Source organism: Cnephaeus nilssonii, assembly GCF_951640355.1.
Source record: "Cnephaeus nilssonii genome assembly, chromosome: 19".
NCBI classification, from domain to species: Eukaryota; Metazoa; Chordata; class Mammalia; order Chiroptera; family Vespertilionidae; genus Cnephaeus; species Cnephaeus nilssonii.
In genome coordinates this window covers 30,514,712-30,531,828 of record NC_137090.1, presented here as the reverse complement: position 1 = coordinate 30,531,828, position 17,117 = coordinate 30,514,712, and the positions used below count along the sequence as shown (strand labels likewise).

The window sequence follows — 17,117 nt, the reverse complement described above, 5'->3', positions numbered from 1 at the left end:
TGACTGAAGGCTTTCCTCCAGCCCTGTCTCAGCTGGGCTCCTTGCACAGACAGAGACGGGCGATCCTGAGAGCAGGGCTGGATGTTTGTCCTCTGAGGGATCCTGGGAACTTCATTTAGAGAGGACACTCTGTCCCAGGGCCGACTGCCCCCTCAGCCCAGCAGCTGCTGCATGCACTGAGCCCAGGAGCGAGGCTGCCTCTGTCTACCTCTCCCCTCAAGCCCTGGCCCCATCCCAGTCACAACAGCCTTTGGCCCAGTGCTCAGTGCTCTCTCTCAGGAGCAGCTTCTGGTTCCTGAACACAGGGCTGGGCTCAGCTTTTTTTTTTTTTTTTTTTTTTAATTGATTGATTTTTAGAGAGAGAGTGAGAGAGAGAAACATCAGTTTGTTGATCCACTTATTTATGCATTCAGTGGCTGTTTCTTGTATGTGCCCCGACTGGGGGTTTAACCCACAACCTTGGCATGTTAGGATGATGCTCTAACCAACTGAGCTACCTGGCAAGGGCTGAGCTCAGCTTTGATCATGTCCTCATGAGTAGGTTACAGTTTCTCTTTGTGGTGATAAAAAGAAAGTTTCGGGCCTGGCTGGCGTGGCTCAGTGGTTGAGCAGTGGTCACCGTTCAATTCCTGGTCAGGGTACATGCCCAGGTTGTGGGCTTGATACTCAGTGTAGGGCATGCAGGAGGCAGCCGATCAATGATTCTCTCTCATCATTGATGTTTCTCTCTCTCTCGCTCTCCCTTCCTCTCTGAAATCAATTATATATATATGTTGTTTTGAAAGTAGATAGTGGTGATGGTTGCACAAAATTGTGAATGTAATTAATGCCACTGGATTGTACACTTGAAAGTGGCTAATTTTATGTTATAGAAATTTTACCAAAATACTTTTTAAAATGAAAAATAAAAAAGCCAGTTCTGGCTGGGTGCCTGATATACCAAGGTTGGAGGTTCAATACCTGGTCAGAGCACATACAAGAGGCAACCAATGAATGCATAAATAAGTGGAACAACAAATTGATGTTTCTCTCTCTCTCTCAAAATCAATTTAAAAAATAAAAGAAATAATACCAAAAAACAGTAAATCCAGGAATGGGAGGGCTGAAGGGAGAGCAGGCTTGTCCTGTGGGGTTTTGGGACATAACCTGGAGCTGACGGAGGCCACATTAGGAGTTCTGGATGTAGGTCCCTGGTCCACCCCTTATTTGGCTCTATGATGTCGGTAATTTAACTCCTCTGAGGACAACATGCTGTTCTCACACAGCTGGCTGTCCTGGAACTTGTTATTAAATGGTGTGAAACTCTGCCCTAGCCGGTTTGGCTCAGTGGATAGAGCGTCAGCCTGCGGACTGAAGGGTCCCAGGTTCCAATTTGGTCAAGGGCACATGCCCGGGTTGCGGGCTTGATCCCCAGTAGGGGGCGTGCAGGAGGCAGCTGACCAATGATTCCCTCTCATCATTGATGTCTCTATCTCTCTCTCCCTCTCCCTTCCTCTCTGAAATCAATAAAAATATTAAAAAAAAATAAAACTAAATGGTGTGAAATTCTGTAAAACACGGAATAAGAAAGAAGGAAAGAAAGAAACCGAACACTAGTACCTTCTCCCTGCTGTACTCTGAGGATGCCTGAAATCCCACCGTAAGGCTTGGAATTAAGGATTGGAAAGGGGGAAACGAAAGGGACCTCTCCATCTCTGGCTCCTTGGCGTGAAGGAGATGCTCCATTTCCCCAGGGGATGACATCCAGGGAGGAGGCTGTGAGACTCAAGGTCCAAGAAGAGAGCAGCTCAGTGGGAAAGAAGTGCGCAGGCCCTGGAGGGCTGGGGTGCCCTGGAACCACCACCAGCCTCAGTTTTGCCCTGGTGTTTGGTAGCTGAGAAGTGTTGTCCTCAGCCTGTCCCCTCGTTGCCCCCTACGTCCCCCCTCCCCTAGCCTTCATACCTTAGAATGCCTTTCCCATCTTTCTCCTGGGAGATTTATTTCTGTCCCTTTTTTCATCTGAAGCAGCGGAAATGAATCATCTTGCGGCCTGTTTGGTAAACAGCCCCGTGCCCTCTGACCCGCTGGGCTCTCTCACTGCTTCCTCTGGAGCTGCTCCTGGGCGAGACACTCACCCCCAGACCCCCTGTCAAGACCCTCCTTTCCCAGGGCCTGGAGCTTGACTTCCCCCCCGCTGGGGGAGATGAGAAATGACACCCAGCATTCCAGATGGCGATCCCACGAGCTGGCCAGAGGGGCAGGGAGGCAGGGAAGCCACGTGTTTTGAGGGCTTTGTGTGCCGTGCACGGGCACATCTTGATGACCCTGTGAAGCAGATCTTGCCATCCTCATTTTACAGGTTTGGAGTCTAAGGCTCAGAAAAACAGCTAGTGAGTGATGGAGCCAAGACTCAAAAGCCTGGATTCCTTCCATTATACCGGTGGGCATGTGTACGCACGTGCGTTGAATTGGGGATGAAGGAAGTCAGCTGCGGCATCGGTTGCTAAGCCACATGCGTACGACAGGTGGGTGTTTACCTACAGGGGAGATGGCACGTGTGTGCGGTGTGTGTCCTACCAGACAGAAGCCCGTGATAATGTCAAAGAGTGACAGGAACAGGGATTAATAAAAAGCCCACATTCAAGGCCTCCTAGGCCCTGCCCACACTTCACAAATACAGCTGTTCAGGGGGCCCTGGCCGAGCAGCTCAGTTCGTTGGAGCCTCGTCCAGATGTGCCAGGGTGGTGGGTTTGATCCTAAGTTGGGGTACGTGTGGGAGGCAAGCCATCGGTGTTTCTCTTCTCTCTCTCCCCCTCCCCTCCCCCCTCCTTATCGCTCTCTCTCTCAATCATTAAAAAAACACACACCATACTTCAGGGGTGTCCACGTAGGTGAAACCACACTTCCTGGTGAACCGTCATGCAACCATTTATTGCTTCTAAAAATATGTAGTTACTATTTCCAGGAGCTGTGTGAGATGCAGAAATAAAACTACTGACAGCAGGCAGAGGGCGGAGGGACTGACATAAGTATATGAGTCCCTGATGCCAGGCAGACAGAAGGTGCTCGGGACCAAAGGGATGGACAGACTCTGAATGGTGTTCTAGGAGGACCCCAGTCGGAGGGGTTCCTCCAGGCCGGGAATCAAGGAGGGCTTCCTGAGGAGGTGGCATTGGACTGTCTCTCAAGCTCTAAGTGGATGTCGGCAGAAGGCTTTAACAGAAATTAGATCCTGTTTGATTTCCCAAGGAGCCCCGAGGCGGCATTTGCCTTTATTTCCCGTCTACGGAGGTGGAAACGGAGGCCCAGAGGAGTTGAAGAGGCGGGCCCAGCTAGCAGGTGGCGGCCAGGATTTGGTCTGGAGCCAGTGGGACTCCGAGCCCTGCGCTGGGCTCCCTCCTCGCCCGGTCCCGCCTCGGCGGCAGCGGAGCCCGCGGAGCCCGGAGACACCCGCGCCCGGGGAGGAGCGGGACGGCGGGGCGGGGCGGGGCTGGAGGCGCGGGGGCCTGGTCCCTCTCCACCTGCCCGGCGAGCGCACTGGCCATGGGCGGCCGCGGGTCCGAGGGTCGCCCGGCGCAGCCCCGCTGAGCCCGCCCGCCGGGCCGGCCATGGGCGACCGCGAGCGCAACAAGAAGCGGCTGCTGGAGCTGCTGCGGGCGGCGGGCACCGGCAACGCGCACTGCGCCGACTGCGGGGCCGCGGGTAAGGGCGCGGCGGGCAGCCGGACCGGACCGGACCGGAGCGGACCCCAGCCGCCAGACCCTCACCCCTCCCGGATCGGGTCCGCCCCGGGCCCCGCTGGACCCTGTGGCACCTCCGGAGCCAGGCTCCCCGCAGACACAGAGCGCGAATCTCCCAGGCGGACCCCGCCCGCCCTCTTCTCACCCTCCCCGTCTGGACCCCAACCCCCGATCCCGGACCCGGGGCCCTGACCCGCCTTCCCGGCCAGACACCCCACCTCCCCGGACCTCGGCCCCTGACGCCACTTTCCATACGCTCCTGCGTCCATGACATCCCACACCCGAGGGGTCCCAGCCCGCTCCGGCGCCCCGGACCCTGCAGGCCCCCTCCCCCACACGCCCCCGTCTTCCCACCTTCCGGCTCCGCAGCCTCCGAAACCGCGGAGGTGGGCCCGGGGGGAAGTGTCCGATCCCCGCAGGAGGGTCCTGGCTCAGCCTGGGAGCCGGACTTCCCACCTGCGGCTCCCCTGCCGGCGCCGGGCCGGCCCTCGCACCGCGCTCCCCTCTCGGCCCCGGGCGTCCTGCGCCTCAGCCTCCCGCCCCGATCCCCCAGAGCTCCTTCCAAGCTCTTCCTCTTCCAAGATCTGACGGCCACGGCCGGTGCGGGGACCAGTTTCCATGCTGGCATTCTGAGTTCACCCACATTCTGGGGGCCCCGGAGAGAAGGCTTCCCCAGCGCGGGCATCGCCCCAGGGGTCCAGCGCTGCCTCTCCCGGGGGGGCCCCCAGCCCAGCCCTGGTTTCCTCGCCCAACTCCCCACCTAGTCCGGCTCCCCCCTCTCGCCCCGCAGATCCCGACTGGGCCTCTTACAAGCTGGGCATCTTCATCTGCCTGCACTGCTCCGGCGTCCACCGAAACTTCCCGGACATCAGCAAAGTCAAGTCCGTGAGACTGGACTTCTGGGACGACAGTCTTGTGGAGGTAGCCAGGGGGGCGTGGGGTGGAGGCGGTGGGCAGGGCGCCCCGGTTTTACAGGGAAGGACGCGAAGGCCCAGAGAGAAAACACAGCCTATCAGAGCTGTGGCTCAGACAGAGGCCCTGAGTTCAGATCCTAGCTTCTTCACTTGTTTGCTTAGGAGGGGGAGGCCCTGAGCTTGGTTTTTTAACCCTCGTTGTGGACCCTCAGTTTCCATATCTGTGTTAGGGGGACATCCTCCCCTCCCCCATCCCCACCAACCCCCCTTCACAGGGCTGCTGCCAGGATTAAATGCAGGCTCAATGCGGGTACAAAGTACCAGTCAGTTAACAGCGACTGTTCTCATTAGCTGGAGTCCTGGACTGGAACGGAAGCAAGCACCCCAGTTCCAGAATCCTGAGTCTGTTCTCTCCCTCCAGTCCCCCTAGCCAGGAAGGGGACTGCTTGGCTCCGCTGACCTGTGGTGATGGAGGACGCCTTCAGCCTGGAGGGAAATACCAGTTTGGCCAGGACACCTCCTGAGAGCAGGCAGTCCCAACCCGTGCTGGTTGGCCGAGGATTTCCAGGACTGTTGGGGGAGCAGGCCCACGGGCTCTGAGTGCCCGCGGTCTCTGAGTGCCCGCTGTGTGCCAGGCACTGTGCTAGGCCCCTGGGCTAGATGCTTTACTTATTCACTCAACACCTAGTTACGGGATGCCTGCCATGTGCTGGGGCAGTAAGGTGAGCAAGATAAAAATCTGTCCGCATGGAGCTTACATTCTAGCGTAGAAGGTCAGGAAGCCCGCAACCCAGCACTGAAACCCGAAACCCGAAGGTTATTTGTTTGTGCCTTATCTCCCCCCCCCCCCCCGCCGTTATATTTCCTCCAGCTTGGCAGGTGCCATCCCTGAAGCTCAGGGGTTAAGTACTGCCCGAGGGTCCCTCCGTGAATGGGTGGCACAGCTGGGATGAGAACCCTGCTCTGCCAAGATCTAAAGCCCATGGAAATCCCGTCATACAGCTCAGTGGCCCCTGGGGGATGGCGGGAGGAGGGGAGGGAAGAATAGGGTTCCCCCTATTAAAAACCTGATGTTTCTTCCCACTCCGCCCTCACCCCAGCTATGCCACTGCTGTTGCTGACTCTTGGCCCATGTGTCTCTGGGTCTCTCAGGTGTCAAAGGGCCCCAGTGATAATCCTGCTCTAGAACTCTATGGGGTCAGCACTGACTTCTGTCTCCCAGCTACCTGTACTGCCTGCGGACTTGCGGGGACTGTTGCTGGGGGTCCTGGCCAGCTGTGCAGGGGTAGGAGGAAGAACATGAGCCTTGGGAGTTAGACAAGCCTGGGTTCAAATCCCAACTCTCCACTTACTAGCTGTGTTACCTTGGGTAAATCGCCTAACCTCTCTGAGCCTCTACAATGGAGATGGTAATATGAAAATGGTTAAGGGGACCAAGCGAACCAGTGTGCCAACTGTGGTGTACTCTGCCTCTATGAGGCATCGTTGTTCTAGCAAACGCTGGTATTTTATATTTTGGTTAGTTCTGGTGGGCAGTGCCAAATTCCCCTAGGACTGTCTCCTGACTCAGCGTAGGAGCCAGTGAGAACAGTGGCCTTCTGGGTAGACCATGGTTTCATTTCATATTTTGCAAGTTCTAATATTACCATCAAGTTGCTGTTGTTTTGCAGTTTATGACCCACAACGGGAACCTCCGTGCGAAGGCCAAGTATGAAGCCAGAGTCCCTGCTTTCTATTACATCCCTCAGGCCAGCGACTGCCTGTGAGTGCACGATTCCTGGTCCCAACCCCACCTCCGGGTCTTTGCCTGTGGTGGTCTCGTCCCATGGACCTGGTCAGCAGGTGGATCCAGGAAAGGGTTTGGTACTGTTATGGAGAACACATAAGACCTAGTTTAAGCCTTTATTGCTCGGGTGGTCATTTCCTCCCTCTGGGACTCAGCTTCCATCGCTGTGAAAGGGGGCATTTTCTCTATTATCTGCCCCATTTGCCTCTGATGTTCTCACAGGTGGTGGCTAACTTAATAGAAGAGAAACACTGGTATTTTATTTTATTTTTCTGTTAATCCTCACCTGAGGATACTTTTTCCCATTGGTTTTTAGAGAGAGTGGAAGGGATGGGGAGAGACAGAAACATTGATGTGAGAGAGACACATCGATTGGTTGCCTCCCTCATGTGCCCTGACCAGGGCAGGGGATGAAGCCTGCAACCGAGGTATGTGCCCTGGACTGGAATTGAACCCAGGACCCCTGAGCCAAACCAGATAGGTCGAAACACTGGTATTTTAATAGAATAAATGCATTTCAGCTACTTCCTATGGAGTGCTACGCTTAGGACTGTCCCAAAGCAGCTGCCTGGGCCCCAGATCCCTAAATATTAACCATAAAAACAATAGTAGCTGCTAGTATTTATTGAGCTTTATCTATATACCAGGCCCTGTGCTAAATAATTATGTGCATTCATTTGTTGAATTCTCTCAACAACTCCATGAGATAAACACTGTCATCACCCCCATGATGTAGACGAAAAGCTTGAGGCTTGTAGAGGCAAAGCTGGGACTAGCCCATCTGATACCAGGGTCTGGGTGACTGAACCATGATGACATTGAGAAAATCCAATACGATGAGGGTGGGGGGAGGTCGGGGGAGTATCTGTGAAGCAGTAGGAGGGTTCAGTTGACCTGGAGGCGAGGGTCTGTGGGACACTGGTACCTAGTGACCCCAGATCTCTGCAGATTGACTGCCTGAGCCTACCTCTCTCCCAGGGACCCAACCCCGCCGTCAGGGCTGCTAGACAGCACCTGCGTCAATGGGTGTGTCTGTCCCTCTGAGCAGACACAACCTCATGGGGACATGGCTTGCAGGAAGCCGGCTGCATTTCAGCTACATTGTCCTCTAGCCTCACAGCAGGATGCTTTAGGTCAAGGCACAAACTACACAACCATCCCTGGGGTCCTGCGATTTCCCAGCGCCTGGGGAGGCACAGCTGTGGACTCGGGAGACCTCAGTTCTGTTTCCGAGTCTACCATGACCCGGCTGTGAGAAGGTGGACAAGTTGCCAAACCTCTCTGACTCGTGGCATCCTCACCTCTGAAATCTGGACAATGATGCCTGCATCAGAGCATCGTGGTGGATTAAATGAGGTACTTTATGTAAACATCTCATAAGCCACCTGAAGTGCTAGTTTGTTTGTTTTTTTAAATATAGTTTTATTGACTTAAAAGAGGAAGGAAGAGAGAGAGAGATAGAACATCAGTGATGAGAGAGAATCATTGATTGGCTGCCTCCTGCACACCCCACACTGGGGATTGAACCGGCAACCCTGGCATATGCCCTGACCGGGAATCGAACCGTGACCTCCTGGTTCAACCACGTAGCCATCCCACACCGGCTGGGCTGAAATGCGAGTTTTAATCCATTTCTCGGTGTCAGCTTCAGAATGCTGCCTAGTGCCTGGCCCCGCAGAGGGATGAGTCAGCCTGAGGGCCTGATCATCTTGCCTCATCTCTGCCGCTCAGCCCTTGGCTCCAAGGGGAAGGGAACGAGCAGCTGGTGAGCACCTACTATGTGCTAGGCCTTCTGCCCGTGCTACACAGACACCACTTGTCATGACTCCAACAACAGGCCTGTGCTTTAACCCCCTTTAGCTGAATACTAGTGGCCTCTTCCCTCCTATCCCAAAAGTCCTCTAAACTCCCCACTTCCAGCACCAGGACTGGGGCCTCAGTCCCCATAGTCTCTCCCAGCTCTGATCCTGTGGCTCAGGGTTCCTCCATGTCCTGGGTGAGGATTGTGCAGTAGGTAGGACTCTTGGTTGTTGTTGTCGTCATATGATCTTTAATTGAAATATTTCCCTTTGTAGTTCTTAACTGGCTAGGCATTCCTCGGCACCGCTGTTGATGTCATCTATGATGTCATGAGGGTGGTGGCCAATAGCATTGCAGCCCGCAGACAGGGCAGTCCCCAGGATCTCTTTAATGGTTCAGGAGAGTTCTCTAGCTAAAAAGGTCGGTGCCACATCTTCGGGCAATGTTGACGGTCTCATCAAAAGTGGTATTTCCGCTGTGCTCAGTGTTTCTTCTTTCTGCTCCTGGTGGTTCTTTGAGGCTTTGATGATCAGGGCAGAGGCCCTAGATGTGGGCCTGTCTGCCCTGAATGGACACAGTTTCACTGTGATCCTCTGACCCTTCCAGTCGCTGCCAGAGGCTGCTGTGGCAATGCCCTCATCAGTCTTTTCTGGAGATGGACCCAGGGGGCTGATCTTGGGGGCCAGGGCGGAGGTGGCACTGACTTCCCCATCGCTGCACCTCCGATATATGACTTTGATCTCCTTGGGGTCCAACTTGGGCAGCCTGATGGAGGTGGCTGGTGTCTGTCAGGTGAACCCAGATTTGGAACAACTGAAGAAAGTTGCATTGAAGCCTCCTCCAAGGCAAACGCCGAAAAGCTAGATAGGACTCTTGATTGTAAGTGACAGAAACCCAGTTTAAACCAGCTTAGAAACTAGATGCTATGGGTCCTGGGGATCAGGCTGCAGGGAGGACAGAGGTGGAGCCACCCCAGGAAGGACAAGCCAGGACAAGCACCAGCAGGCCTCTCAGAGCCTCTCTGGCTCTCAGGCCTGCTGCTATCTCTCAGCTGGGCTTCTTTCACGCAGCTGGAGCAAGACCACGTCTAGGTCTCAGCTTCAGCTCCCAGTTGGATCCCAGAGAGTGCTTCTAACTCACCCCCCCCCCCCTTCTCAGTCTTGCTCCTTTTGGTCCACACAGCCCTGGGCAGAGCTCTGATTGACCAGTTGGGCCAGGTGCCCAGCTCTAGCCCATTCCCTGTGGTTGTGGGGATAAGGTCATATAAACCTTGGGCCCAGCTGGCGTGGCTCAGTGGTTAAATGTCGACCTATGAACCAGGAGGTCATGGTTTGATTCCCGGTCAGAGCACATGCCTGGGTTGTGGGCTCAATCTCCAGTGTGGGGCGTGCAGGAGGCAGCCGATCAATAATTCTCTCTCATCATTGGTGTTTCTCTCTCTCCCTCTTCCTTCCACTCTGAAATCAATACAAATATATTTAAAAAACCAAACGCACACAAAACAACCCTTGGAACATATACCTGGAAATTGTGAGCGAGCACCAACGGATTGAATTAAGGCTCCTTTTGGCTGCGTGGTTTTCTGCAGGTCATGGAAGACAGTACCTGATGGGACTAACGTTAAGCACCCACTCTGTGCCAGCATGGTTCTACGCCCTTTATATACATTTAAAGCTGCCCTAAGGGGTCGGTAGGTATAATATTATTGGCATATTCCCCAAGTTCAGAGGAGTTGAGTATCTTGTTCTTTTTTTTATATATATAAGTTATGTAATCTTTTTAAAAAATATATATTTTATTGATTTTTTACAGAGAGGAAGGGAGAGGGATAGAGAGTTAGAAACATCCATGAGAGAGAAACATCAATCAGCTGCCTCTTGCACACCCCCTACTGGGGATGTGCCCGCAACCAAGGTACATGCCCTTGACCGGAATTGAACCTGGGACCCTTGAGTCCGCAGGCCGACGCTCTATCCACTGAGCCAAACCGGTTATGGCGAGTATCTTGTTCTTTTTTTTTTCCTTCCATTTTTTAATTAAGGTATTATATGTGTACATATCTTACCATTGCCCCCCCCCCACTCCCATACATGCCCTCACCCCCCAGAGTTTTGTGTCCATTGGTTATGCTTATATGCTTGCATACAAGTCCTTCGGTTGATCTCTTATCTCCCCCACCTCTCCCTAACCTTCCCGCTGTAATTTGACCTTCTGCTTTACTGTCTCTGTATCTATCTTTTTGTTCAACAGCTTATAATTTTCTTTATTATCCATAGATGAGTGAGATCATGTGGTATGAGTATCTTGTTCTTGATCACACAGTGGATAGATGGTCGAGTGGGACCAGATCCCAGATGGTTAGACTCCAAGACCACTGCTCCGTCCGGTGTGGCATGCCCCCAGTTTACGGGCAGGCCCAGGGGGAGGCTCCTGGCCTCCTGGCCTTAAGCTGGGATCATGCAGTGGAGGCGGCAGTGTAGCCGATCCAGAGGAGCTGGTGTCGGTCTTGCTGACTTGGAGGGCTGGGCTGGCGTCGGAATAGCCCAGAGGTTTTCGTACAGCCCCCTGGGGGACATATTTCCCCCAGGAGACACTGGCAATGTCTGAAAACATGTCTGGGTATCACTGGGGAGGGAGGGCTACTGGCATCCAGGAGGTAGAAGCCAGAGATGCTGGCAAACATCCTGCAGAGCACAGGACAGTCCCCACAGCAGGGTTGCCCAGCCCCAAGGGTGAACAGTACCCGGGCTGAGAAGCCCTGGCAGCCTGAGCAGCCAGGGAGGCCGCTGTGTGATGCTCCCGCCTCCCGCCGCGGGGCCTCAGACAGTTACCGTGGGCAGAGCACGCAGCAGACATGGCTGACCAGAGGTTCTCTCTTTTTAGGGTCTTAAAGGAACAGTGGATTCGAGCTAAGTATGAGAGACAGGAATTTATGGCTGATGGGAAAACCATCTCACTCTCAGGTACAGTTAATTTTCATCACCCGTTGAGGTCTCTGTTGCAGCGAGTTCTAGAAAACAAAGCGCCCGATTCTTAGGAGCAAGGTCCAACCGAGAGATATCTGCTGCCCTCCCTCTGGCCACAGAGGCCCGGGCCTGGGTTCCACTGGCTCTGAAATGGCAACACAGCAGTTGGTGGGGTTTGTGGTCTGAGTGGACAGGAAGCATGTTTGGACAGGACACAGCAGTTGGTGGGGTTTGTGGTCTGAATGGACGGGCCGCAAGGGTGTAGAGTCTTCCTGTAAGTTGCAGGAAGGCTCGCCCATCAGGAACACACCCCTGCGCCTGGCTACTGTAGCCCCTGGTGTGGCACAGGCTTGGCCAGGTGCGTGGGTTGGAGGTCACCCTCCTTCATGCCCTGGTGCATCGGTGGCCCTGGACCATGGCTGACACTGACCCGGAGAGCCAAGTGCACAAAACCACTCTGTGAGGATCGGAGGCCGCCAGTGCTCCGCCCTCCTAGCTACCAGGAGCACCTGGTGTTCCTCAGCCGGCAGGTGCCGGGCGGGGGGGGTGGGGGGGCGTGCATTATTCCTGCCCTCCGGGGCGTGCCCCTGCGCTGATGTCCGCGGGGAATCACCAGTACGGTTTCTCAGTACTTGGCCTCCTTCAGGGTCTACTGTGTCTTCTTAAGACTTAGCCAAGGAAGAACATTGGAAATTTGGCCCCAGATGGGACCCCCGTGTCCTGCATCCAAAATAGCCAAGTTGGTTAGATTTGAGACATTTTAGCAGCAGGTGGGCGGTTCATTGTACCCCGAGACCCTACGAGGATTGGGAGCTGCTTGTTTGTTGAGGCTGCGGGTGTTCACTCTTTGTCATCCTCGTGCCTAAGGTAACCGGGAGGGGTTCCTGTGGAAGCGGGGAAGGGACAACGCGCAGTTCCTGAGAAGGAGATTTGTCCTGTTGGCCAGAGAAGGCCTTCTGAAGTACTACACTAAGGAACAGGTAAGAGGCCAGACCCGGGAGGGGTCCCCTCCTGAGCACTGGGCTCTCACCCCACCGAGGTCTGCTCTTCAATCAATAGTGACTTGTCTTGTGGGTGGTCTCAGCCACGGACAGTCAGGCCCCACATCCCATTTTCCCTTGGTAATACAATCGGTCCAGCCCACTACAAAACACCTTCTGTTCACGTAGAATAAGCTTAGACTGGTCCATGAGGAAGCCTCTGATGATCACTTGATTTGACTTCATTCATACACGCCAGGAGTGTTTATTGAGCACCTACTATATGCTAGGCATTATTGTAGGCACTGGGGACACAGCAGTGAACTAAACAAAGCTCCTCTTCTCTCGGAGCTTTCATGCTAATGGAAGGAGACAGGTGGTGATCAAACATACATCAGCATATGATATAGCAGGTGGCAGGAAGTGCTAAGAAGTGAAATAGACGAGACTGTGAGGGAGCGGCCTACAGAAGGCTCCGAGCACTTGGCCTTCACCTTGCTGAGTTTCCTACATGTAGGAATGATTGTGTATTTCCACCGTGGCTTTCCTAGGTGGACCTGTGCGATGCATGGCCGCAGTCTAGGGCCAAGTGAAAAATGGTGAGGGATGAAGAGTATTTATCCTCCAAGTGAGAGTAGGGATTTCTTTTCTTTTTCTCTTTTTTAATATCTTTTTATTGATTTCAGAGAGGGAGCGGGGGAGAGAGAAAGAAACATCAATCATGAGAGAGAATCATTGATTGGCTACCTCCTGCACACCCCCTACTGGGGATCGAATCTGCAACCAGACATGTGCCCTTGATTGGAATTGAACCTGGGACCCTTCAGTCTGCAGGCCTATGCTCTATCCACTGAGCCAAACCAGCTAGGGCAAGAGTAGGGTTTCTTATTAGTCTTCAGTTTAAAGTCCTGAAAAATGTTGCAGGCACAAGAGGCAGGAAGAGAAAGTGGAGCAGAGTTAGGGGGGGCCACTGAACCCCAGCAGCCTCTGGGGGTTGGTCTCCTGGAGAGTCTCATTTTTGGTTGGGAAAAGTGGATCCTTCTCTCAGTCCTAAGCCTGTTTAGTCTAAAACAGTCTAAAAATAACACAAGTTGCCTCTGGTCTTTTTAATTTCTTTCCCAAAAAAGGAAAAATTTTAATTTATAAAGGTAGCTCATTTTTATGTAAAAATTGGGTTGATACAAGAAAGTAAATAAAGTGTAAAGAAAGGGAAACTCAAAAGATATCCCAGCATAACAAAATGTTGATACTCAGAACATATTTTTAAAACAACAACAACCTACAAATCAAGAAGAAAAAGACAATCCATTAGAAAAATGGCAAAGGAAATGGACTGGCCTTTTACAGAAGAGGAAACCGGAAGGCCTCGTAAGGGGTAAGAAGAGACGCTCGATGTCTCTGGCAGTCAGGGAAATGCAGACCAAAACCACAATGAGATGCTGCACACCCACCATAATGGCTAAAATTAAACAGCCTGACAACACCAGGTATTGGCGAGGATGTGGAGAAACCGAAACTCTCATCCATAAATAATACAACCTCTTTGGAAAACAATTTGGCAATTTTTATTTTAAAAAAATATATTTTTATTGCCCTAACTGGTTTGGCTCAGTGGAGAGAGCGACGGCCTGCAGACTCAAGGGTCCCAGGTTCAATTACGGTCAAGGGCATGTACCTTGGTTGTGGGCACATACCCAGTAGGGGGTGTGCAGGAGGCAGCTGATCGATGTTCCTCTCTCATCGATGTTTCTAACTCTCTATCCCTCTCCCTTCCTCTCTGTAAAAATCAATAAAATATATTAAAAAATATATATATATTTTTAATTAATTTCAGAGAGGAAGGAAGAAGGAGAGAGAGAGACAGAAACATCAATGATGAGAGAGAATCATTGACCGGCTGCCTCCTGCATGCCCCCCACTGGGGATTGAGTCCACACCCCTGCATGTGTCCTAGACCAGAATTGAACCTGGGACCTTTCAGTCTGCAGGTCGACGCTCTATCCACTGAGCCAAATGGGCTAGGGCATTGGCAATTTTAAATAAAGTTAAATATATACGTAACCACATAACCAAGTCATTCCACTTCTGGGTATTTACTGAAGAGGAACAAAAACTTATGTCAAAAAAATGTTTATAGAAGCTTTATTTATAATAGCCAAAACCTGGAAAGAACCCAAATGTCCATCCACAGCTGAATGAATAAACAAATTGTAATACATCCATAGAATGGAATGTTACTCAGCAATACAGGGGGACAAGGTACTAAAAGATGCAATAAGGTGGATTAATCTAAAAATATTATTCTGAGCAAAAGAAGCCTCATATAGGAGTATGTACTACATAATTCCATGTATATGAAATTTTGCAACAAGCAAAACTACTCTATATCAATAGAAAGTAGGTAAGTGATTGCCTGGTGTTGAGGTGGGGTGGATGGGGATTTTCTGTAAAGGGGCAGAGGAAACTTTTGGGGTGACAGTGATGTTGAATATCTTGATTGTGGTAGTGGTTACAAGGGAATATATGCTTGTCAAAAATCAAACTGTACTCTTAAAAAAAAGTACCAGTTTTTGTTTATCAATTATACCTCAATATAGCTGATTAAATGAAAACAGTGAGGCCCAATTTCAAGTCCATCATATTGGCAAAAATGTTAAAAATTGGCATTGTCAGGTGTTAGTGGGAATGGGGGGAAGGGAAACCCTTCTTTGTTTTAGTAGGTTCCTACTATGCATCCTGTTTTGGGACTTGGTGTTTCTCATGGATATCATGGGCATTTTTTCATATTAGTAATATTGATCTAAATTAGTCTTTTTATTTTATTTTTTAAAATATATTTTTATTGATTTCAGAGAGAAAGGGAGAGGGAGAGGGAGATAGAAACATCAATGATGAGAGAGAATCATGGATTGGCTGCCTCCTGCACGCCCCCTACTGGGGATTGAGCCAGCAACCGGGGCATGTGCCCTTGAATGGAATTGAACCTAGGACCCTTCAGTCTGCAGGCGGAGGCTCTATCCACTGAGCCAAACTGGCGAGGGCTAAATTCATCTTTTTAAAATGTTTGTGGCATTTCATTGTGTGGATGTACCATGACTGAATTATTTAATGTATATGTAAAACACTTCTTTTTCTGCTGGTATACCAGTAAGTAACTGGCAATAAGCATCTTTTGGCATGCGTGTTTGCACAGAAATGCAATTACTTCCTTGGGGTGGATTCTTAGATGCAAAATTGTGAGTCAAAGCAGAACACTCAACATTGTAATAGATATGACCAACTTTCCCCCTAGAGAAGACTGTTCAATAGAACTTTCTTCAGTTCTATGCCTGCCCGGTTCAATACCCTAGCCACCAGCCCTAGCTGGTTTGGCTCAGTGGATAGATTGTTGGCCTGTGGACTGAAGGGTCCTGGGTTCGATTCCTGGTCAAGGGCACATAGCTTGGTTGCAGGCTCCATCCTGGGGCCGTGTATGGGAGGCAACCAAACGATGTATCTCTCTCACATCGATGTTTCTCTCTGTCTCTCTGTTGCTCCCCCTCCCTTCCATTCTCTCTAAAAATCAATGGGGAAATGTTCTTGGGTGAGAATTAACAACAACAACAAAATACCCTAGCCACTGGCCTCGAGTGGCTGGCTACTTGAGCATTTGAAATGGGGCTGAGTAAGGAACTGAAGTTTTATTTTATTTTTTTTTCTTGTCTTTTAAAAAATATTTTTATTGATTTCAGAGAGGAAGGGTAGAGGGTGAGAGATAGAAACATCAATGATGAGAATCATTGATCAGCTGCCTCCTTCCTGCATGCTCCCTACTGGGGATCAAGCCCACAACCTGGGCATGTGCCCTTGACCAGAATTGAATCCGGGACCCTTTAGTCCACAGACCAACACTCTATCCACTGAGCAAACCAGCCAAGGCTATTTTTATTTAAATGTAATAGGTGCATGGGTTAATGGCTCCCACAGCTCCACAGTGTTTGTTATAATTTTTCTCTCTTACCGATTTTGAAGGAAAGCACTCTTTCCTCTTCCCTGCTCAGCATGAATCAGTGATGGAACTGTTTCAGAACCCTGAGACCAGCGAGAACCCCACATCTGCTTTTATCTGCTTTATTTTATTGGGTGGCTTCCACAGATGACTTGCTTTTGAAAAACGTCCATGGCTAAAATTTTGAAAAGTCCTGCGTTAAAGCCTTTCCAAGCCCCATTCCAACTCGAGAGGCCAGTCTGAGTGAGCAGGATGGTGGGATGGCTGAATACAGGACAGCAGGAGAATACGTGTGTCTTAATGTCAGAGCAAGAACATGGAAAGCCCATGGAAAGTTACAAGTTGTTTATCGGTCTGCTTGAGGCCTTGGCGACGGAGATAAGACGACTGCCTGCAGACTGTCTGTTGGCATCTTGAGTATCCATTCCCTCTCTTTCAGGGTAAAAGCCCCAAAGCTGTCATCCACCTCAAGGACTTGAATGCCACCTTCCAGACGGAGAAGATAGGGAACCCCCACGGGCTGCAGATCACCTACCGGAGAGAGGGCCACATCAGGAACCTGTTTGTGTATCACGAAAGCGGCAAGGTGAGCTGCCTGGCCTCGCCGTGCCGGCCTCCAGCTCGGCACCCCATGGCTCTGCAGGCCCAGCGACGAACCCGCTTGAGATTTGCAGCTACTGTTTGCCTAAATCTATCGTCACTTTCTGGTCAGAGATAGAGGTGTGAGGAAGGCAGGGTGAGATCAGAGAGAGGAGCCTGACACGTAAAGTGGGTGTGCCTGGGCAGTTCACATCCACCAAGGGGGGTCCAGTCAGCAGAAGGACGATGCCCGGGGATGGCGAGTCCAGGTGGCACCAGAGATCCTGACTATGGAGGGAGGAATGGAGAGAAGATCAGGCAGCAGTGCACGCTGGGGCCTTGCTTCTCGACGTGTAGGCCCACCCTGGACCTACTCAATTAGAAA

At 51.6% G+C, this 17,117-nt stretch overlaps 1 protein-coding gene across 5 annotated transcripts in view; it reads left to right on the top strand.

Moving 5' to 3' along the window:
• The first annotated feature begins 1,978 nt into the window (after nt 1-1,978).
• The window catches only part of ADAP2 (ArfGAP with dual PH domains 2), a 28,424-nt gene continuing 13,285 nt past the window's right edge, over nt 1,979-17,117 (top strand). For 2 of the 5 annotated variants that reach the window (XM_079798586.1, XM_079798584.1), the window contains exons 1-6: nt 2,861-3,681; nt 4,510-4,640; nt 6,304-6,395; nt 11,103-11,182; nt 12,053-12,165; nt 16,593-16,739. In XM_079798586.1, the coding sequence (XP_079654712.1) occupies nt 3,588-3,681; nt 4,510-4,640; nt 6,304-6,395; nt 11,103-11,182; nt 12,053-12,165; nt 16,593-16,739 (657 nt within the window). In that variant the 5' untranslated portion in view covers nt 2,861-3,587. Of the gene's footprint in view, nt 2,505-2,859; nt 3,682-4,509; nt 4,641-6,303; nt 6,396-11,102; nt 11,183-12,052; nt 12,166-16,592; nt 16,740-17,117 lie in introns of those variants that run through there. The other 3 variants (XM_079798587.1, XM_079798585.1, XM_079798583.1) reach the window with 3 other exon arrangements.